Raw genomic sequence first — 24,138 nt, 5'->3', positions numbered from 1 at the left:
ATATCTATATATATATATATATACATATATATAGTTTATGAATACAGTAAGGGGTGTATGTATATATATATATTATCTGAATACAGTGAAGGGTGTAAATATATATATAGAGAGAGTTTATGAATACAGTGAGGGGTGTATATATATATATATATATATATATATATATATACACATAGTATATGAATACAGTGAGGGGTGTATATATATATATATACACATAGTATATGAATACAGTGAGGGGTGTATATATATATATATATATACACATAGTATATGAATACAGTGAGGGGTGTATATATACACATAGTATATGAATACAGTGAGGGGTATATATACACACATATAGTATATGAATACAGTGAGGGGGTGTATATATATACATAGTATATGGATACAGTGAGGGGTTTATATATATATATACACATAGTATATGAATACAGTGAGGGGTGTATATATACACATAGTATATGAATACAGTGAGGGGTTTATATATATATATATATATATATATATATATATATATATATATATATATATATATACACATAGTATATGGATACAGTGAGGGGTGTATATATACACATAATATATGAATACAGTGAGGGGTGTATATATACACATAGTATATGAATACAGTGAGGGGTGTATACACACGCACACCCCTCAGAGGTCTTATATAGATACAACTGAGAGCGACTAATCTATTCTACATCGGTTTGAATCGCCCGCCCTCTCTCCCTTGCCTGGCCCTCATTGGTTGGTCCTATCACGTGACCCGGAAGCGCTCTTCTTTCGCCCAATCGGCTCCCTCGTACAGTTCGGCGGGTCCTGTCTGAATGAAGTCGCCGTGTGAGGTAAGCTGTGGCGGTACCGAACGTTACGGTAGTGAGGCTGTTGTAGTGCGGAGGGAGGGGTGTGTGTTTTTTCCCTGTCGGTGTGAGGACAGAGGGGGCTTATAGAAGTGTGTGGGATATCCTCATTATATGATAGATATTATCTCATGTATAGGACAGAGCTGCACTCTATAGGGTGGCCCCCGGTATATCCTGAGGGCCACACAACCATCTAATATTCATACATTAGTGTTGTGTTCTCATGCATTGGGCTCCGTTCACCCCATGCAGGTACGGCGCAGTGTGCATGCGTCTTTGTGCGTTTTTTTTTTACATCAATATCACGGGGGAGATCCACAAAGCTCTGCCCCGACGCGTAAATTTCCCGCCGTGCATTGCGCTAAATGACGTCGCAAGGACGTCATTGTTTTGACGTGGATGTAAATTACGTCCAGCCCGATTCAAGGACGACTTCCCGCGAACAAAATATTTTTTTTTTTAATTATACGCGGGAACGACGGCCATATTTAACATTGAGTACGCCACCAAACAGCAGCTTTAACTATACGCCGAAAAAAGCCGACTAGAGACGACGTAAAAGCATGCGACGGCCGCTCGTACGTTCGTGGATCGTCGGAAATGGCTAATTTGCATACTCGACGCGGAAAACGACGGGAACGCCACCCAGCGGACGCCGAATAATTGCATCTACGATCCGAAGACGTACGCCTGTCGGATCTAACCCAGATGCCGTCGTATCTTGGTTTGAGGATTCAAAACAGATACGACGCAGGAAATTTGAAAGTACGCCGGCGTATCAGTAGATACGCCGGCGTACTCGCTTTGTGGATCTGCCCCCACGGGTTTTTGGCGTGCAAGTGGAGGTCCCTTTAACCACTTAAGACCTGGGCCAAAATGCAGCTAAAGGACCTTGCCCCTTTTTGTGGTTCGGCACTGCGTTGCTTTAACTTGACAATTGCGTGGTCGTGCGGCGTGGCTCCCAAACAAAATTGGCGTCCTTTTTTCCCACAAATAGAGCTTTCTTTTGGTGGTATTTGATCACCTCTGCGATTTTTATTTTTTGCGCTACAAACAAAAATAGAGCAAAAATTTTGAAAAAAAATCAATATTTTTTCCTTTTTGCTCTAATAAATATCCCACAAAAAGATATAAAAAAAAAAAATTCCCCTCAGTTTAGGCCGATATGTATTCTTTATAGTTTATAGCGTTTACAAAATAGGGGATAGTTTTATTGCATTTTTATAAAAAAAATTTTTTTACTACTAATGGCGGCGATCAGCGTTTTTTTTTCGTGACTGCGACGTTATGGCGGACACTTCGGACAATTTTGACACATTTTTGGGACCATTGTAGTTTTCACAGCAAAAAATGCATTTAAAATCCACTGATTACTGTGAAAATAACAGTTGCAGTTTGGGAGTTAACCACTAGGGGGGCGCTGATGGGGTTGTGTGACCTCAAGTGTGTTTACAACTGTAGGGGGGTGTGGCTGTAGGACTGACATCATTGATTGTGTCTCCCTATAAAAGGGATCACGCGATCGATGCGCCGCCACAGTGAAGAACGGGTAAGCCGTGTTTACACGCGACTCTCCCCGTTCTTCAGCTCTGGGGACCGATTGCGGGACTCCAGCGGCGAATAGGGTCCGCGAGTCCCGCGCTCACGGAGCTTCGGACCGGTATTGCGGGAGCCCGCGACCCCACAGCTGGGCTTAAAGGACAACGTACATATACGTTGATGTGCCCAGCCGTGCCATTCTGCTGACGTCTATCGGCATGAAGGGGTCCTTAAGTGGTTAAAAATGAACGTGTCTAGTTGAGGGCTGGACGGATGATCTGTCCAATCCCGCGCAAGGGGGAGTGTCTATACGCGGCGGGGATACAGCTATTCAAACGAAAGCTGTTCCCCGCACGCTGATTAACGGCGGCACGTGCGGCATCAAGGGGGACATGGCTGCATTATGTGGGGGACATGGCTGCATTATGTGGGGGACATGGCTGCATTATGTGGGGGACATGGCTGGAATATGTGGGGGACATGGCTGCATTATGTGGGGGACATGGCTGCATTATGTGGGGGACATGGCTGCATTATGTGGGGGACATGGCTGCATTATGTGGGGGACATGGCTGCATTATGTGGGGGACATGGCTGGAATATGTGGGGGACATGGCTGCATTATGTGGGGGACATGGCTGCATTATGTGGGGGACATGGCTGCATTATGTGGAGGACATGGCTGCATTATGTGGGGGACATGGCTGCATTATGTGGGGGACATGGCTGCATTATGTGGGGGACATGGCTGCATTATGTGGGGGACATGGCTGCATTATGTGGGGGGACATGGCTGGAATATGTGGGGGGACATGGCTGCATTATGTGGGGGGACATGGCTGCATTATGTGGGGGGACATGGCTGGAATATGTGGGGGGGACATGGCTGGAATATGTGGGGGGGACATGGCTGGAATATGTGGGGGGGACATGGCTGGAATATGTGGGGGGGACATGGCTGGAATATGTGGGGGACATGGCTTGAATATGTGGGGGACATGGCTGGAATATGTGGGGGACATTGATGCCTTTTAAGGACACATTTAAAAAAAAGTATCGGTATTCGGTATCGGCGAGTACATAAAAAAAAAGTATCGGTACTTGTACTCGGTCCTAAAAAAGTGGTATCGGGACAACCCTAGTAGCAACCCATGCGTGCGTTGTGGTGCGATTGGTTGTAAATGACTCATTACCTCGCTGGTAGAGCAGTATGGCACAAGCGAACCACCTGCATGCGTGGCACCCTCTGAAGGTTGCAGATCTCCTCCCTCTGGTGCTGCGTTGTCTCTCTGGTGGGCACGTTGTAGCCCCGCTTTCCAGCAGAGCCAAAGTGCTTGACCGCCCCCCTCACCTAATATTGCCGGGACATCCTGACACCAGGCATTAGGTTGTTATGGCCACAGTATTTCACCCCAGCAACTGAGTGAGGGGCGGAGGTGGGTCTGCCAGTGTGGATCTGGGCTGGACCCGGGACCCTGTGACCTTCTGCCCTGGGACTTCCTGACTTCTACCTGTACGGTGACCTCCCTGCTTGTGTGGACTGCGCCCAGTTCCTCAACCCACCTGAGGATACCCGCTACCCATCCTGAGATGATGCTACCTGTGTGCTCTCCAGGTGTAAAGGACGCCTCTTGTAATGATTCCTGCATGAGCTATGACTTTGGGCCACATGGGACCTTCCTGCTGTGTTGCCTCTCCGTGTGCCGTGGTAGCTGCATGGACCCAGATTTGAGACCAGACCGTTGTGATGTGTTCCTCCACCCCCTCCAGTATACTACCTGTGTGGACCAGGAGTTGAGGAGGCCAGGGCACACCATTCCTTCCCGTTGTGTTCTCCTTCTGCAATGTGCCACCTGCATGGACCTGGAGTTCAGGCCAGACCACACAAGATCTTCATGCTGTGCTATCCCCCCCCGCTTATGATGTTCTTCCTACATGGACCTAGAGTTCAGGCCAGACCACACAAGACATTCATGCTGTGTTCTCCCAACCGCCTATGATGTTCTACCTACATGGAGCTGGAGTTCAGGCCAGACCACACAAGACCTTCATGCTGTGCTCCCCCCACCTCCGCCTATGATGTTTTACCTACATGGACCTAGAGTTCAGGCCAGACCACACAAGACCTTCATGCTGTGTTCTCCCACCCCCTATGATGTTCTACCTACATGGACCTGGAGTTTAGGCCAGACCACACAAGACCTTCATGCTGTGCTCCCCCCACCTCCGCCTATGATGTTTTACCTACATGGACCTAGAGTTCAGGCCAGACCACACAAGACCTTCATGCTGTGCTCCCCCCACCCCCTATGATGTTCTACCTACATGGAGCTAGAGTTCAGCCAGACCACACAAGACCTTCATGCTGTGCTCCCCCACCCCCTATGATGTTCTACCTACATGGACCTGGAGTTGAGGCCAGACAAGACCTACTACATGGGGGGGCAATAATTAATGTCCTCGCCATTTTGCCACAAATATGCGCACAACTGTTGGCAAATGGTCAAGAGACATAATTTGGGTGATGCACTTATATTGCTGAGATGTATTTATTTTTTTCTGTCTATTTATGAACTCTAAGTGTCCAGCCCCTCGTTTTCCCTTCTTAGCATTACATTTACTTCCTTTAGGCACCCTGCAGACACTGATGGCAGACCCTGGAATGCAGACGCCCTCGTTGAGGCCTAGACAGAGTTTGAGCAAACATGAACAGACTGCCCGCCGCTTTGATGAGGCTCTGGTCTACTTCAAGCGCAGTACGTATAAAGTTTTTTTTGAATCGTCGCTTGTGTCATTGTTGTCCAGCTGTGGGTAATTTTTGCAAAATTTTGTTGCTGTTTTTTTATTTTTTTTATGTTTTTAGTTACTTCCAGAGTCGCATCAAGAGGAAACCCTTTTCTTCCGCAGCATCTTGCAACAATAGAAACCGTTGGATTCTCTGAAGGGATTCCTGCCGAAGGAATTGACATTCTTCTCAAGCTGGCTCTTAGTGGCAACCTTGGTAATTTTTTGCATAGTTTTTCAGAATTTTTCTTTTAAATTGATAGTTTAGACCAGGGGTCTCCGAACTTTCAAAACAAAGGGCCAGTTTACTGCCCTTCACACTTAAGGGGGGTCGGACTGTAGCCAGTGGGAGTAGAAATGCCCTGGTATTGTTGGGAGTAAACCATGCCATATAAAGGGGGGTCAGCGGGAATGAAAAAAAAATGACATTATTGATGCAAGTGGGAGGAATGGTGCCCCGTTGTTGGTGTCGGTGGGAGGAATGGTGCCCCGTCGTTGGTGTCGGTGGGAGGAATGGTGCCCCGTCGTTGGTGTCGGTGGGAGGAATGGTGCCCCGTCGTTGGTGTCGGTGGGAGGAATGGTGCCCCGTCGTTGGTGTCGGTGGGAGGAATGGTGCCCCGTCGTTGGTGTCGGTGGGAGGAATGGTGCCCCGTCGTTGGTGTCGGTGGGAGGAATGGTGCCCCGTCGTTGGTGTCGGTGGGAGGAATGGTGCCCAGTCGTTGGTGTCAGTAAACGACAACTTTGTCCCATTAATTGCTGCTACCTCCACCCTTAATGTTTTTGGATGTTGCCGTGTTGTTTTATAAAAAGTACCTTTTTAATTTAATTTATTTTGAATTTTAACATTGCCGCTTCTGGTCCACTCCGCCGAGGCGATCAAGGATCTCCCTGTCATTGATCCCAGGAGTCAACTGGCCTCCTCCCCGCCCATTATCAACAATGTTATCTATTATGAACAATGCATGCCACACAGTGTCTTCACTGTGCATACACGAGAACAGGCGGTGTTGGGTAGCCAGTTGCACGAAAAAACAGGAAAGTATGTGGGTGCCAGCTTCAGATGCCCACACTAGCAATGGACCCCGCTGACGGCTGATGAGTCATCTGTTGTTAACCACTTGCCGCCCGCCAATGACAGATTGACGGCGGCAAAGTGGTTGTAGAATCCTGACGACGTCATATGACGTCCTCAGGATTCTGAGCCGATGCGCGCCCCCGCGGCGATGGTTGTTGCAGGGTGTCACTCTGATACCCCGCAACACCGATCTCGGTAAAGCGTCTCTCACGGAGACTCTTTACCACGTGATCAGCCGTGTCCAACCACGGCTGATCACGATGTAAACAGGAAGAGCCGTTGATCGGCGGCTCTCCTGACGGGGGGTTCGCGCTGATTGTTTATCAGCGCAGCCCCCCCTCGGATCGCCACATGGACCACCAGGGAAGGGCAAAAAAAAAGGGGGCAAAAGTAAATCGGTGCCGCCCCACAGTGCCCATCTGTGCCGCCTATGAGTGCCCATCTGTGCCGCCTATGAGTGCCCATCTGTGCCGCCTATGAGTGCCCATCTGTGCCGCATACCAGCGCGCCAATCAGTGCCACCTCATCTGTGCCCGTCAGTACTACCTCATCTGTGCCCGTCAGTGCCATCTCATCGGTGCCCATCAGTGCTGCCATATCAGTGCCCGTAATTGAAAGAGAAAACTTACTTATTTACAAAAAAAATTACAGAAAAAAATAAAAACAGATTTTTTTTAATCTAAATTTTCAGTCTTTTTTTAGTTGTTGCGCAAAAAGAATATCTCCTAAACCTGTATGGTTTAGGAGATATTCCCCTCGCAATGCGCCGCTGATTGCAGCGGCGCATGCGCAGGGGGGATCCTCGGCTGAAGGGCCGGCCCCGCCGACCCATGCCGGATTGAAATCTCCCGCGCGCATGCGCGGGAGTGATGTCATCGCCGCTCCAGCCATTCATAGCGCTTGAGCGGCGATACCCGGAAGACACGCTCGGCTCGGACCAGGTAAGTTTCCTACCTCGTTCCGAGGTAAGTATTTCATAATGAGCTAATATGCGGTGCATACTAGCTCATTATGGCTTTTGCCTTGCAGGGTTAAAAAAAAAAAAATGTAATATGCGGGTTTACAACCGCTTTAAGGACGCAGCAGCCGGCTTCCCAGGCCACTCAACTTGTTGCCGACTGCCCCACGTACATATACTGCAGGGCAGCGGCTCCTCTGCACAGAATCACATACAGGTGCATGATTTTTGCACTTCCAGGCCTGCAGCGATCCGTTTGTGGCCCTCTCCTTCTGTTATTGGACACAGCAGGAGCAGCGAACCCGATGACCACTGGGACCCACTGATCGTTCCCGACAGAGGTAAAACGGCAGTCTGCCTATCCAAACAAGGCAGATCGCCGTTTTGTTAGTAGGGAAGCAGGAACATTGGATCTCTACCTTCCCTTAGTACAAGCACTTCCCCCCACAGTTAGTAAGCACCCCCTAGGGACACATTTAACCCTTTGACCGCTCCTGATGCTAACCCCTTTCCAGACAGTGTCCTAGTACAGTGACAGTGCATATTTTAATGCCTGATCACTGTATTCGTGTCACTGGTCCCCAAAAAATTATCAAAAGTGTCACTTAAGCCTCGTACACACGATAGGTTAACCAGAGGACAACGGTCTGAAGGACCGTTTTCATCGGTCAAAACCGATCGTGTGTGGGCCCCATAGGTTATTTAACCATAGGTTAAAAAAAAGCCAACTTGCTTTAAAATTAACCTATGGATTGCTAACCGATAGGAATGCTTGAAAGCACTGAACTTCGTTTTTTTCAGCAAGTTGTTGTGTTTTACGTCACCGCATTCTGACACGATTGGTTATTTAACCTATGGTGTGTAGGCGTGACGGACCATCAGTCAGCTTCATCGGTTAACCTATGATAACGGTCCTTCAGAACGTTGTCCTCTGGTTAACCTATCGTGTGTACGAGGTTTTAGTTTCTGATTTGTGCACCGCAATGTCGCAGTCCTGCTATAAGTTGGTGATCGCCCACCATTACTAGTAAAAAAAAAGAAAGAAAGAAAGTGTGTAAAGTCTATAATTTTTGTTGAAACCAATCAATATACGCTTATTGGGATTTTTTTTTTTCAAAATTGACCCAGAGGTGATCAAATACCACCAAAAGAAAGCTCGACTTGTGGGGGGGGGGGACATGCTACTTTTTGGTACAGCGTCGCATGGCCACGGCATTGTCGGTTAAAGTAAAGCAATGGCCCGATCAGGAAAGGGGGTAAATCTTTCCAGGGCTGAGGTGGTTAAAGCGGGTTCCTTCCGAAAATATTAAGTCGGCAGCTACAAATACTGTAGCTTCTACTTTTAATATTAGGACACTTACCTGTCCAGGGAACCAGCAATGTCCTCACCGGAGCCGATTGGCTATCAGGAGCTGTCACCCTCATCTTGCTTGCGCATGCTCAATGCGTACCGCACCTTGTGAATGGGCCGGCTGAGGGGAAGAGGAGGGGCCGAACTTCTGGATAAGTTTGCCCTGGTGAACTCGGCTTGAAGTGAGATTGGGTGTCTGTCAAAGTTAAAGGGGTTGTAAAGGTAATTTTTTTCCTAAATATCTTCCTTTCCCTTAGTGCAGTCCTCCTTCACTTACCTCATCCTTCCATTTTTCTTTTAAATGTCCTTATTTCTTCTGAGAAATCCTCACTTCCGGTTCTTCTGTCTGTAACTCCACACAGTAATGCAAGGCTTTCTCCCTGGTGTGGAGTGTCATGCTCGCCCCCTCTCTTGGACTACAGGAGAGTCAGGACACCCACTAACACACAGCTCCTTTCTCTATCTGCAACGTAGAGAGCGTCCTGACTCTCCCGTAGTCCAAGGGAGGGGGCGAGCACGACACTCCACACCAGGGAGAAAGCCTCGCATTACTGTGTGGAGTTACAGACAGAAGAACAGGAAGTGAGGATTTCTCAGAAGAAATAAGGACATTTAAAAAGCAAAATGGAAGGATGAGGTAAGTGAAGGAGGACTGCACTAAGGTAAAGGAAGCTATTTAGGGGGAAAAAATTGTACCTTTACAACCCCTTTTAATTATATGTATGTATGTATAGAATAAAAAATATGTTTATTTTACCATGCATCTCTGATTTGTGTTACCTTGCAAAGTCTAATGAAAAGTCCCTCCTTATTTTGTTTAATATGGTACATTGTTGTATAGAGAGAGATATATATATATATATATATATATATATATTTTATTTAATAATAATAATTGTATTTATTCATTTTAATTGTTTGTGTTTATTTCCACATGTATGCTCATTTGGAATCCTTGTGTATTTTTATTTTTTATTTATTAATTTCTTAGTGGAAAATGTGAACACACACATACTGAAGAGCCTTGTCCCTGCTGCGGAAATTCTTGAAAATACTTTAATCTCTGCTGTGTCTCTGTTTTGCACTGGAAAAGCTACAACAAACGTTCAGGTATTGTAACACTTTTTTTTTCCCCTCTTAGTAGTGCCAGCACAGGAAAAGTGTATATATCTCCTAAAGGTAAAAACTGTGTTGGAATTGGTAGTAAAATCCCCCTGGACACTTCTACCTCATGGAAAGCTTACCTGTAGATTCCTGTAAATATCTCCTAAACATGCACCGTTTAGGAGATATTCAGTGTCTCTGCAGCCGGTGGCGTCCACAGGACATGCGCTCTGATGGAACGGCATTCCGGCACCGTTCTTTCCGAACAGTCACTCCTGTGGACTTGCGCGGGAGTGGCGTCATCGCGGCTCGGCCACTCAAAGGACCAGAGCCCGCGAACCCCCCCGAAGGAAAACCAATCTAAGATGGAAGCACTGTCAGCGGTGACTGCGCGCCACCAGAGGGCTTGCTTTTAAGGTCGTTTTTTTTTCCTCCATACTGTGCTAATATGCGTTGCATACTGGCATATTATAACTTTACCTAGCAGGGAGATTTTATTTTTATTTTTATTTTTATTTTTATTTTTTATTCCAACATTACTTCTGCTTTCAGTGGACATTAAAGCGGAAATTTACCTCTAACAACTTGATAAAAAAATATAATGCTTTTCTTTTGGTGGTATTTAAAGTGGAGTTCCGGCCACAATTTCGCTTTTTAAATATGAATACCCCTGTAATACACAAGCTTAATGTATTCTAGTAAAGTTAGTCTGTAAACAAAGGTCCGTTTTGTTAGGTTGTTACAGCATTTAGACACTTTATAAAATAGAAATTGACTGGGGCCATCTTAAGTGTGGGCATCATGAAGCCAGACTGTATGACTTCCTGGATTTCAGCCTTGCAGATCTCGCACATGCTCAGTGCTGCACAAGCAGTGTAATGTCCAAGTCACATGATTCTTCGAGACTGGGGAGTGCACAGACTCCTGGAAAGTTACACCCACTACATTCCCAGGAGTCTGTGCGGTGAAGCTTAAGCACCTAGGTGCAGGAAGAGGGAAGATTAACTATTCTGCCTAGCAACAACACTTTGAAGGCATCTAAAAAAAATAAAAAATGTTTTCTTAAAGGACTAATGACATTTTTTTAAAACTACTGATGTAATGTTATATTTATGGGTGGAACTCCACTTTAATCGCCACTGGAGTTTTAATTTTGTTTGACAACATTTCTTTAGAAAAAGCTTTTCTTAATTTGTCTGAAAATGTTGTAAATAAGTACATTTTCTCCCTCATTGCTGGGCGATGAAGAGGCAGCACTGCTGGGCGCTGAAGAGCCAGCACCATAATTTTGAGGAGGAGAAGATTTTTATTATTTTTTTGTGACCCAGACACCTGGAGCAGGTTCTTTTCCCTTTTTCGGCCGCAGTGCTGTGCGCTGAAGCATTGCCGCCTCTGAAGAGCCAGCACCATAATTTTGAGGAGAAGATTTTTTATTTTATTTTTTATTTTGTGACCCAGACACCTGGAGCGGGTTCTGTTCCCTGTTTCGGTGCTGAAGAGGCGCCGCACAAGAGGCAGCGCTGCTGGGCACAGACTGGCAGCACCATAATTTTGAGGAGGAGAAGATTTATTTATTTTTTGTGACCCAGACACCTGGAGCAGGTTCTTTTCCCTGTTTCAGCACTGCTGGGTGCTGAAGAGGCAGCTGATCAGATCTCCCCTCCTCACACACCGTCAGTTTGAGATGAGGAAAACCGATTACCAGCATTTCCTTGTTTACATGTGATCCATTGTGATTTGGACACATGGATAAAGAGCTGCGTTTACTGCGATCAGGGTCGCGCCGTGTCCCAGTGAGACAGTGTGACCGCCACGCTGCGGGGTGACGCTAACGGAGCATCCCACCTGCTGTCATTTGGGATGAGGTAGTTAACAAAAGTAAAAATATGTACATTTATTTTAATTTTTCTCACAAATTTCTCTGGTTCATGTTCAGGCCCTTCCTGTTAATAGGATAATAGCCTTTGATCGCTTTCTTCCGGTGCTCTTGTGTTGTCACACAGGCTTTCTTTCATAGGTATGTGCAGCCTGTTGCATTAGGGTGTGCATCTCAAAGCTCAACCACACATATGCGCGCGCGCGCGTGTGTGTGCGCGTGTGTGTGCGTGTGTGTGTGCGTGTGTGTGTGTGTGTGTGTGTGTGTGTGTGTATATATACGGTATATATTTTTTTATATATAGCAGTGGACGGTGCCAGTAGCTTCTTTTTAAATTATAAACTTTTGACTTTTTTTTTACTATATATATATATATATATATATATATATATATATATATATATATAATTTAGGAACCCCATTGGAGGGCTTTGGTGAAATATCAGGGGTCTAGACAAAGAAAGGGGCTGAGGACAGAGATTCCACATTCCCTTTCTCTGTTGCCAAGCAGCAGGGGGAATCTGCACTGCGCAGCGTAATTAGGGTGTGCCCATGCACACCCTGTGCACACACCTATGCTTCCTTTACAGACTACAAGTAACTGTGCAGCGGTACATTGCGCAGATATGGCGAACTGTTGTCGCCATAAAGAGACACTGAGAAATGCCACGCAGCTATCGCTGGAGTGCATGTAGGCATGGAGTGGCTGCAAAGAGGTTGTAGGAGATCAGCAGCACTGAGCTACAGCAAAGAATGAAAATTGTAGAAAACCACCAAAAAAAAAACAGCGAATGTGTGTTACCTTGGCTTCAGTAATGTCATTAAAGCGGAGGTCCGGTAAAAAAAAAAAATTTAAAAGTCAGCAGCTGCTAACACTGTATCTGCTGACTTTTAATAAGGACACTTGCCTGTCCTAGTCGCCAGCGATGTCAGCCCCCCGCCGAGGCCGATCCTGGCAGCCGTGCGGCTTCACTGCCCGTTTCCTACTGCGCATGCGCGAGCGGCGCTTTGTGAATGGGCCGGCTGCTTTCTGGGATACACACAGTTCCCAGAATGCAGCGCGCCCCATTTACAAGATGAAACCGAGTGTAGGAGGAGGAAGAGAATCCACCGCGGAAGATGAAGAGGGAGATTCGGGACTTCGGCATAGCAACAGCTATTTAGGGTAAGTAAAAAAAAAAGATTTTTGGTGGAAAGATTTTTTTTTTTTTTTTAAGGGTGGAACTCCGCTTTAGCTGGCTTTTTTCTACTTTTATTAAACTCTACTTATACATTTCTTCTATCTTTCCATTTAGCATGAGTTTCTTTTTTGTCTTCCCCTGCAGGTCCTGTTTCTTCGGTGGTTGATCTCGGTGTCTGACCTCGTTTCGCTTAAAGAAGTCCTCTCCCCTCTCTACAACTTTTTTTTCTGTTTGATCCAAGATGACACATTGGTAAGAACATCTATTGTTTTTAAAGAGGAAGTAAACTCTGATGGGTTTTACTTCCTCTCTTGCTCCCTGCAAATTAAAAGCATAATGGGCTGGTATGCACTTGCCTGCAAACGAATCCAGCGCTATCCCCTGTGCAGGCTGCGTCCCATCTTCTCGATCCTTTTCCTTTCCGGGGCCGCGGACTCCGGCTTTGCAATTGGCTGGAGTCACCTGACGTTGATAAGGGCACACGCTAGGGAAGAAATGGCACGGAGGTCCGTTTCTTCACAGTGCATGCGCCGCTTACATCATCGGCGCACTACAAGTGAAATATCTCCTAAACTGCGCACGTTTAGAGCCGGTTCACACTGGGGCGACTCGTCAGGCGACTCAGCCACCTGACAAGTCGCGTCACAATCTAGTCAGTAGAACCGCTCTAATAGGAGCGACGCAGGGGCGATTTGCATTGACTTCTATACAGAAGTCATTTTGCAAGTCGCCTCTGAAGTCGTCTTCAGGACGCCTTGCCGAGTCGCCCCCGAAGTCGTGCCGCCCCAGTGTGAACCGAGATATTTCCACTACCTATAAGTCTTATTCTAGGCTAACCTATAGGTAACGGTCAGGAGGGAGGGTTTACAACTACTTTAAGATTTAACTATTTGTCTGCCCGCTCCTGCAGGTATACTACAGGAGCGGGCCAGGGGTAAATGAGGCCCCTTTCACACGATTGGCCCGCTCAGAGCCGCCTGTCCTCCCCTTCTTTTTTTTTTTTTTTTTTTTTTAGGCGGACTTCTATGGACAGGCGGATATCAGTGGAGATTTGTTCCGCTGACACCCCCCTGTCATCCCATCTGACAAGATCCGAGCAGACGGATAGCGATAAGTTTGCCATCCGTCCAATCAGATTGGATGAAAACGGACAGGCTGTCTGTTTTTCTTCTGATCTTTCCATAGAGAACGGCGAGGCTCTGACAGGTCCGTCCCTGCACAGTGAGCGGAGATGGACCTGTCATCTGCCTGCTCAGTGGGGATCAACAGAGTGAGCTAGCAGAGTCCGTCCAGCGCATCCGCCCCGTGTGAAAGGGGCCTTACTCCTGGAGATTAGCACTAATATTTTATATCTTGTATCTGTTTTGTAATATTTTTTATTTATTTTTTTATCTCCCCCGCAGAGCCCATCATTATGTCACCTGCTTTACCTCCTAACTGGCAAAGAGCATGGTAAGTTTGAGTTGCACGTGTGTAATGATGCATTTTTTTTTTTTTGTAGATCAGAATGTATCAGTGAGCCATGTTGTGTGGTGTTTGTGTGTGTTTTTCTTTTTTTCTTTTTATATTGACCTGTTCTTGTACACGTTGGCAGCCATACAGTGCCTTGAAGTATTCATACGCCTTGAAATTTCCCACATGTCATGTTACAACCAAAAATGTAAATGTATTTTATTGGGATTTTATGTGATAGACCAACACAAAGTTGCACATAATTGTGAAGTGGAAGGAAAATGATACAAATAAGTATGTGAAAAGTGGGGGGTACATTTGTATGGTGCCCCCCGGAGTCAATACTTTGTAGAACCTCCTTTTCGCTGCAATTACAGCTGCGAGTCTTTTTGGGGATGTCTCTACCAGCTTTGCACATCTAGAGAGGGATATTTTTGCCCATTCTTCTTTGCACAATATCTCAAGCTCTGTCAGATTGGATGGAGAACGTCTGTGATCAGCAATTTTCAATTCTTGCCACAGATTGTCAATTGGATTTGGTTCTGGACTTTGACTGGACCATTCTAACACATACCGCTTTAAGTTGCTGATTGCCACCATTGCTAGTATATTTAAAAAATAATTCAAGTGTGTATGTATCTCATAGTTTGTAGATGCTATAAGTTTTGCGCACAGCAATCAATGTATGCTTACTGGGATTTTTTTACCAAAAATATGTAGCAGAATATATATTGGCCTAAATTTTAAATGTCATATATATATTTTTTTTGTTATGTTTTACAGCAGAAAGTAATAAAATAAAAAAATCTATCTTATCTCACAAAGGTCACACCCCCTCACATTTTTGTATTTTATTATATATTTTCATGTGACAACACTAAAGAAATTACACTTTGCTACAACATAACGTAGTGTACAGTTTGTATAACAGTGTAAATGTGTGTGAGGGTGTACTCACTTTTGTGAGGTACTGTATATTTCTGTGCAAAATTATCGATCTTTTTTTGTTTACAATAACTAAAGTAAACACATACAAATATTATAAAATTTAGTGGTAAATTTTATTTAAAAAAAAATAATAAAATATAAAAAAAAATTGCATAAAACAAGTGTTTAATAAATTGTAAAATGGAGAAAAAAAAAGCTCTCTGTTGAAAAATCAAGCTGGTGTTTATAAAGCTGACAAACTTCAAGTTGGTGATTATCACCAAAGAGGGGTGGATTTCTCTTTCCCCACATAACACATCCTGGTCACTTGTCTATGAACTGTGGATCACCTCATTTTATGATAACATCCAGGAGAGATATGTAAATAACCTGTCACTCGAAGCAAGGAGAGAGGAAAGGACTTTTTAATTAGACAGGTTTTTATCTGGAAGTCTGTTAATTTTCACTGAACAATAAGAGGATTGCTCAGAGCTGGATTAACTCTGTGTGGCAAGACTGGGCACAGATGATAGGAAATCTTATACTTTATATACATTGTGACATTGTGACTCTTTTTGAGTTCTGACAGATACAAAACTACAACTGTACAGAGGGTTACAAAAGCCTGGTGCCGAGTTAAATTCAGGCGCTTACACAGCTTTAAATATATTAAAGAATACAAAGGTGTGTTATTGTGTGTCTTGCATAACTGCCTGGAGTTCAGTTGTAAATTCTGCATATCCATTTCCACTTTTATAAAAACCTGCAATTTACAGATGTTCACCTTTTTTATATCTTCCTCTAATCATGTGTCCTATGGATATTTATACATAACTATGTGATGTTTCCACCAACATTCATCAACTGCAGCCTGAACAGGAGAAATTGGACACGGCTGTTAAAGCGGTAGTTCACCCTCACTGACTTGGTTTTATCATCGAGACAGGCATTGTAGCGCGAGCTACAGTATGCCTGTCCCGATTTTTTTAACCCCGGACTCACCTTGTAATCGTACATTGTAGATTTCGGCTCCCGCGGGGAATGGGCGTGCCTATGGAGAGGGAGGATGATTGACGGCCGGCCCTGGCACGTCACTCTCCCCGAAGACAGCCGGAGTAGGTCTCGGCTCTTCACGGCGCCTGCGCACAGGCTATGCGCAGGCGCCGTGAAGAGCCAAGCCTATTTCGGCTATTTCCGGAGAAGCGTGACGCGCCAGAGCCGGCCGTCAATCATCCTCCGTCTCCATAGGCACGCCCATTCCCCGGTATCTTCGATGTACGATTACAAGGTGAGTACGGGGGTAAAAAAAATCGGGACAGGCATACTGTAGCTCGCGCTACAATGCCTGATTTTATGGTAAAAGAAAAAAAAAATATTTTTTTTTTCGTTGATAGGGTGAACCCCCGCTTTAAACACGTTGTAATACTGTCTTTTGACCACATGATGTCACTGTCTGCTGGAATTGCAATTTTGCTTTTCTAAAGAAGTTTAGTGTGAATATATATATATATATATATATATAATTTGCTGTATGAGACACCTGAATGTTATAAACATGACTATTATGAAACCACGTTGTTCTAATGCAGGGATATGCAATTAGCGGACCTTGCAATTAGCGGACCTCCAGCTGTTGCAAAACTACAAGTCCCATCATGCCTCTGGGTGTCATGCTTGTGGCTGTCAGAGTCTTTCTATGCCTCATGGGACTTGTAGTTCTGCAACAGCTGGAGGTCCGCTAATTGCATATCCCTGTTCCAATGTATAGACCCCTCCTACTGAGCGCTCCTGGCAGGACGTAATCCAATTAAATAAAAATCAGCTGCTGCTATAACCACTTCAGCCCCGAAAGGATTTTACCCCCTTCCTGACCAGAGCACTTTTTACAATTTGGCACTGAGTCACTTTAACTGACAATTGCGCGGTCATGCAATGCTGTACCCAAACAAAATTTGCGTCGTCCCCCCCCCCCCCCCCCCCCCACAAATAGAGCTTTCTTTTGGTGGTATTTGATCACCTCTGCGTTTTTTTTTGTTGGTTTTTTTTTTTTGCGCTATAAAAAAAGCGTAAATTTTGAAATAGTTTGCTACAATAAATATCCCCAATTTTTTTTTTTTTTTTTTAAACACATTTTTTTCATCAGTTTAGGCCAATATATGTTCTTCCACATATTTTTGGTAAAGAAATCGCAATAAGCGGATATTGATTGGTTAGCGCAAAAGTTTTATAGCGTCTACAAACTATGTGAAAGGTTTATGGCTTTTTTTTTTTCTTCTAGTAATGGCAGTGATCTGCGATTTTTAGCGGTATTGCGACAGACCGATCGGACAATTTTGACACATTTTTGGGACCATTGACCTTTATACTGCGATCAGAGCTATAAATATGCATTGATAACTGTGTAAATGTCACTAGTAGGGGAGATCAAGGGGTTAAACGTGTGTTCCTTCAGGGCCAGTTCACACCAGACGCAGTTCCGTACAGTTTTGTGTGCATTTTTTTCTGCACTAAAAATGCATGCACAGTGGTTTTTTTTCCATGTATTCTAATGGCTGTAGTTGGCACCATGCAGTCAGTTTCCGGTGCAGAAACTGACCGAAAACTGACTGCATGGTGTGAACTAGAGCCATTAGAATACATGTTAAACGCTGTGCATGCATTTTGTGCAGGAAAAGGGCACACGGAACTGAACAGAACTGCGTCTGGTGTGAACTGGCCCTTAGTGTGTTCTAACTGTATGGGGATTGGACTTACTGGAGGAGGAGACATATTGTTGTTCCCACTAAGTAGGAACAAACAACATGTCTCCTCTCCCCTGACAGAGCAGGGATTTCTGTGTTTACACACACAAATCCCCATGCTGGCTCTCGTGCATGGCCGGCGGCGATCGCCGGTCACTTACATTGGGTCCCCCACCATGCAACTGGTGCGCGTGCCCTCTTAAAGGGACAACCTGTACAGGATTTCGCACAGCGGTGCCATTGTGCCGCAGTATAAGTATGTGAGCCAGTCGGGAACCGCATAATTGCACTCACTGATTGCAAGTGTTGCATAAAAACATTACTACGATTAAAGCGGCGCTCCATCAGTGAGCAAACAGTAGTGTATAAATGGAATTTGCCCAATGATAATTAAGATCGTAAAAAGCCACTTGAATCTATTAAAGAAACTCAAAATGCCATTAGCAGTGTTGTGCCCATGCTGTGGGATTGTACAACCATGCACACGATCCACTAATGGAAATTAAGTTAACACCCAGTCCACCATGCATGCATAAAGTGATTCTCTATCAGTGACATGCATGGAAGGCAACTCCATGGAAATCCGTGATGCTTGTCACCAACACCACCATTGCAGTCAGAGTACCCCCGGGATGTCTGTATTGGCATCTCACTCCGCACTGTGACAACTTGGTCTATGGCAGGCGTGCCAATGTCACTTCCTGTCACTCTATGGTTCTGCCTCGACACGTTTCGTCATTACAACTTCATCTGAGAATGTCACAGGCATCTGGGGGTAATCTGTCTGCGATTTAATGTGACTATTGCCATTGCCTGGGTACACACTACAGTTTTCTTTGTGCAATCCTACGGGGATGGGGCTGAGTTCCACTGTCTGTCAATGGATGCAGCATCAGGACTCGAGGTGCCCCCAGGGAAAGCGGCTTTCCTTGGGTGCACCTGAGGAAGAGGAGGGGCCTGGAGTACCCCAAAAGAGAAGGATCGAGGCTGCTCTGTGCAAAACTACTGCACAGAGCAGAAAAGTATAACATGTTTTATATATATATAATATATTTAAAAAAAAAGAGGGGATACAGCCCCTTTTAATAATGCTTCATACTTCAGCGGTATATGTGTACCAGTAAGCCGGATTCACACAACGGTTACTGCTGCTTAGCAAAGAAATGGCAGGTCTGATACAGACTGGAAGCATGGGTTCAGCAGAGAAAAGGTTCTAGGACAGGGGCGGAGAGATGTGGCCCCTTGCTAGCCTTTATCCAGCCCTTGGACACTATTACTCCCACTGGCACCAACAATGGGGCACTATTTCCTCCACTGGTATAATTGATGGAATATTCTTCCTCCTGCTAAGAGGGGCACTACACCTCTTATTGCCCACCAACCCTGAGGCCATATTTATTCTTACTGATGCCGGGCCCCCGAACATTTCTACCACCGCTAGCCACAGGCACAACCCGGCCCTCCTAAGTCTGAAGGACAATAAACTGACCCTTTTTTAGAAAAGTTTGGAGACCCCTGTTCTAGGACAATCAAATACCTTTTTTTTTTTTATTGCTTCTTTTTTTTTCAAAAGGAATGTTTGCAACTCTAAAGTACACTCGTGTTGTGTTGACACACTAATCCAGAAGTTGTAAAATAACCATCTAATTGTATTTCTTAGTCCAGACCCAGGGGTAGGCAAGCGTGGCCCTCCAGCTGTTTTGAAACTACAAGTCCCATGAGACATTGCAAGACCCCGACAATCACAGGCATGATTTCTAGAGGCAGGGGCATGATGGGATTTGTAGTTTCACCACAGCTGGAGGGCCGAGGTTGCCTACTCTTGGTCCAGAGCATTCTAGATACAGACAATTTACACAAATGCATGACCTTCAGTAGAAGATTGATGAACAATTTTTGTATAATCTGGATACCTATTTTCTTGACAGTTCGTGCCTATAGAGTCCGTGTTCTACTGGATTTGCAGAGTAGGAAGGTATGATCTCTATTTGTGCTTTTTTTTTTTTATTGTTTTCATATAATGTTCTACAAGTAGTGCATGTTGTGTTTTTTACTGTTTCATTACCAGTGAGTTGCATACATAAAATGTGCCTCATTTTGTAGGTGATACCTCCCTTTTCCATAACTAAATAGGCTGCAGTACTACAATTCATACAATTAGTGTTGCCTGCAGATTCCCTTTATCTCTTTCCTGGAGTGCTTTGAAGCCCCACATTTAATGGCACCTCCCCCGGGTACTTGCCATCCGAGCCATTTCTGACACTTCTCTCCTACATTAAAAAAACTTTTTTTCTCTTTCGTTCATAGACGGACACAGCCTTCATTGACCTTAGGGTTATGCTTCTTCCTACCAGGAGATTTAGGCAGAATTCTACAGCACTTAAGGTGTTAAAAACTTTCCTTCATGCCGCTCCTCCCAGGGGGCGTGGCTCCCCCAGGCATAACCCCCACTCTGCTCTAGCAGCTTCAGTTTGTTTCTGCCTAACCGTCAGGAGAGTCAGGCTCTCTCTGGAGTCCTGGACTCTGGAGTTTTTCTTGCAATTTTCTTGCGATTTTTCTTGCGATTTTTCTCGCTTTTTATTATTTTGTTCCTGCATTTTTGAATCCTGCGATTCTTCTATCAACAGCCGACTGGGTGACAGGCTGGGTCCTCGACCCTTGTAGTCCCCCCAGGTTCGGCCTTCGAGCGTGTGCCGGCCCTCAGCTCAGCTTTGGGACGTCCACGACAGGCCCCTTTGCTCCAGGGGCGGCCGGGGAACTTCGGTTCTAGGGCACACATATGACCGGTCTTTATGGCCTTGTCACAGTTCTGTCCGGGATACCTCCAGCCGGTAGTCGCAGGACAGGTAAGTAGTGACCCTTGCTCAGGTAAGTGGTCTGGCTGGAATTTTCCCTGGGGAGGTCGACTGAGGGTTCGCCCTGCTTTCCTCTCTCCCTTATTCCTCTCCTTCCTTCCCTTTTGGGTAGCGGCTGTGAGGGGGGTTTTTTCTGGGGTCTCTTTATTATCACCGGGGCCTGTGTGTTAGCTGGGGCTGTGTGTGTTCACTGCAGGGGGCTGTAGTGTTCTCTGCGGGACTTGTGTGCTGTTTTACTATGCTGCTGTGGCTGCTGGCTGTCTGTTTTAAAAAAAAAAAAAAAAAAAAAAAAATTTTTTTTTGAAAAGTGCGCCACGGCCGCCATTTTGCCGTAGTCGCGCCTTGTATATCTCGGCGGCCATTTTCTTGTGGTCCTTGGCAGTTTTTTTGCATTACGGCGGCCATCTTTAATTTTCGTTTGTCCTCGTGTGGCCGTTTTAGCGCTCGGAGAGACCGCGAATCTCTCCGTGGGGACTGTCAGCAGCGCAGCCGGCTTCTCAGCACATCATCAGGCTCCTCTCAGCGCGATGCACCAGGCGGGGTGGTGAGTTCCCTGGGGGCCCTCATGCTCAGAATAGAGCTAGAACAGCCGGGAGGTGACCGTGGGTGGTTCTCTGCTTAGCAGTTTGGGTAACTCGGTGGTGGGATGCCCTGGAGCCTGTACTAGGTACTATCCTCCCCACTAAGGCCTGAGTTAACCCTTGATGCCCCTCCCCCTGCCACTTCTGTTGAGGGAGTGTTATTTCTGAAGCAGCTAGTGCCTGGTTGGGGGGTAAAAAAGCGCCCCCTCCCTGAGCCTGCTTCGGGGGATGCCGCTGACATTATACTATGCCCGGCTATTGCGTCTGGTTCTGTGGTGTCAGTGGATGCGGGCTATAGAAACCCACGCGACCAAGGAATTGTTGGAGCTCTTATTTTCTGCGGTTAGAGCTTATAGCTCAGTAACTAGACGGTTTGTGGTTTTGGCGGAGGTACCAGTTGTACCGGTCCCTTTTGGGTTCCGCAAAAACGCAGCGCACTGCAACTGTGTTCCTTAATTGGACTTTTTATGTTACACCGCAGTGTATATATATATATATATATATATATATATTTATTTTTTGCAGTCCCTGAATGCTTTGCGACCCCTTTGTAAGTAGGTGGGTCTCTCCTCCTGTGGACCCTCCAGTGTCCGGATGGAGCAAAGCCGCCACGTTGCCCGTGGAAGGGGCTTCTGCCTGTGGGTACCCCGCTGAGACCGGTCTTGACTCGGTCTCTGGTGTCACAGACTCTGACTAGAGGGCTGTAGCTCCTGCTGCAGGAGCTGGGGGCACAAGATGCTGCTGAGCCCTGTAAGGACCTAGCTGAACGTTTGGTTCGGGGTCTGTGTCTGTGAGTCGGTCCTGGATGCGCTTCCCTTGCTTTCCAGGGCCTCCGCCTGTGTGGGGGTGTTTGCGCCGCCTCGTGTGGCTTACATGCTGGTCTTCGGACCGATCCTCAAAGGGTCCTTGGTGGACTCACCCCTTTAGGGGTGGGCGGCTTTTTGGGCCTCCCGGGTTGGCACCCCTAGGGATGCCACGGGTGGTAAGAGTACGCTGCTTCCTCTGCTAGGAAGGGCAAGGAGCCTCGCCGTCGGCGAGGGCCCTCCTCTCCCGAGCAGTTTGTGCGCCCAGCACGGGGGGTATTCTGCAGGGTGCTAAGGCCCCCGCTGCGGGGCTGTGACGCGCCTGGCACCACGTGCCTTATGGGCCTGCGGACGGTATTGCTTCCGCATGTAGGTCTGCCCCCGCCCGTGTCGGGTGGTGGGCTGGCTTTGTGATTTTGCGGCTCGGTTGAGGCCTCTTCTTTCCGACCGTTGGCTTTGCGAGGTTTTCTCGCGGTGCAAGATAGATTTTCTCTCTTGGCTGCCTAACAGATTTTTTCCTCCGTCCTCTGGCTTCCTCCGGTTCGCTGGTTGGTTCTGTCCAGGATCTTCTGATCGGGGGAGTGATGGTGCCAGTTCCCTCAATGGAACGGTCTCAGGGGTAATACTCCAATCTGTTGGTAATCCCCATGGTGGACGGGGTCCGTCCAATCCTGGGCCTCAGGGCCCTCGTTTGTTTTTTTGTGAAGTACAAAATTTCAGGATGGGAATTTTTTTCTGGCGTCCTTGGATGTCATGAACGCATACCTGCATGTTCCCATATGCTCTAAGCACCAGAGATTCTGGGCTTTGCGGTCAGGGAGGACTTTTTCTTTTTGTGGCCCTCCCGCTCGACTTGGTGTCGACACCACAGGTTTTTACCGGGGTGCTCGTCCCGATACTGGCCCGGCTGTGTCAGCGGGGGTTTATCGTGGGGTGTCTGGGCGACATTCTCCTACGAGCTTCTGAGAACTCTGCATTTGTGGAGCCGTGTCTATCACGTGTCAGACTCTCCAGGAAGTTTGGCTGGCTTCTGTTTTTGTCCAGAAGTCAGTGTTGGTCCCGTCTGGGACTGGAATTCCTGGGACTAGTCCTGGATTCCGCCGGGGCGGGAGTTTTGTTCTCCTAACGGAAAAATTTAAGACTCTGCAATCTGCTGGGCAGCAGTTGTCGACCTAGTGGTGGTCATCTCCGCGATTCTGCTTGAGGGTTCTGGATCTGACGGTGGCCTCTTTCGAGGCAGTTCCGTATGCCCAATTCCACGCCAGGGTGCTACTGGAGGACCTGTTGTCACGTGGGGACTAGCTTCCGTCATCTCTGGATTACCAGGTTCGGATGAGTCATCTAGTCCCTGGTGTGGTGGCTGATGTTTTCCGGTGCTTCGGGCCGGGAAGTCGTTTCGGCCAAGCCACTGGACAGTGGTCGCGACGGATGCCAGCCTCTCCGGTTGTGGGAGGGGTTTTTGGGGCACCCAGTCAGCCCTGGGGTGCTGGACTCAGGTGGCGACCCACCTACCAATCATTGTTCTGAATCGAGCTTTGCCTTGCCTGGGGGTCCCTGGATCTACAGGGCCGACCATTCGGGACCCTGTCCGTCAACGCTGTGGCGTACGTTGACCTTCAGGGAGGCACACAGAGCTCTGTTGCAGCGACGAGGGTCGCGCACATACTTTGGTGGGCCGAAGGGTTCCGTTCCGGCTCTATTGGCCGTGTACATTCCGGGAGTACGGAATTGGCAAGCCGACTCCTAAGTCGGATTGTGCTTGACCACGGAGAGTGGTCTCTCCACCCGTAGGGGTTTTTCAGTATATGTGCCGAAAGTGGGGCACTCCAGGCGTGGTCCTTCTAGTGTCCCGCCTCAACCGGAAGGTGCCATGTTTTTGGCCAGGTCACGGGACCCGTGGGCTGACGCGTCAGGCGCGTTGGTGGCTCCTTGGGGTCGCTATCGCCTGCTTTACACCTTCCCTCCTCGGTAGCTTCTTCCTCGCCTGCTGCGCAGAGTGGAAGCCGAGGGTATTTATCAATTCGGATTGCCCCAGA

The 24,138-nt window shown here is 46.8% G+C and overlaps 1 protein-coding gene across 1 annotated transcript in view; it reads left to right on the top strand.

The window, feature by feature from the left end:
• Positions 1-716: 716 nt before the first annotated feature.
• The window catches only part of CENPI (centromere protein I), a 67,369-nt gene continuing 43,947 nt past the window's right edge, over positions 717-24,138 (top strand). The window contains exons 1-7 of the mRNA XM_040322796.1: positions 717-857; positions 5,045-5,170; positions 5,278-5,415; positions 9,574-9,692; positions 12,888-12,995; positions 14,147-14,195; positions 19,792-19,838. Of these exons, the coding sequence (XP_040178730.1) occupies positions 5,062-5,170; positions 5,278-5,415; positions 9,574-9,692; positions 12,888-12,995; positions 14,147-14,195; positions 19,792-19,838 (570 nt within the window). The 5' untranslated portion in view covers positions 717-857; positions 5,045-5,061. The remainder of the gene's footprint in view (positions 858-5,044; positions 5,171-5,277; positions 5,416-9,573; positions 9,693-12,887; positions 12,996-14,146; positions 14,196-19,791; positions 19,839-24,138) is intronic.

The sequence above is a fragment of the Rana temporaria genome, chromosome 9 (genome assembly GCF_905171775.1).
Source record: "Rana temporaria chromosome 9, aRanTem1.1, whole genome shotgun sequence".
NCBI classification, from domain to species: domain Eukaryota; kingdom Metazoa; phylum Chordata; class Amphibia; order Anura; family Ranidae; genus Rana; species Rana temporaria.
The sequence above is the reverse complement of the archived record's forward strand: the minus strand, read 5'-3'. Positions and strand labels throughout refer to the sequence as shown.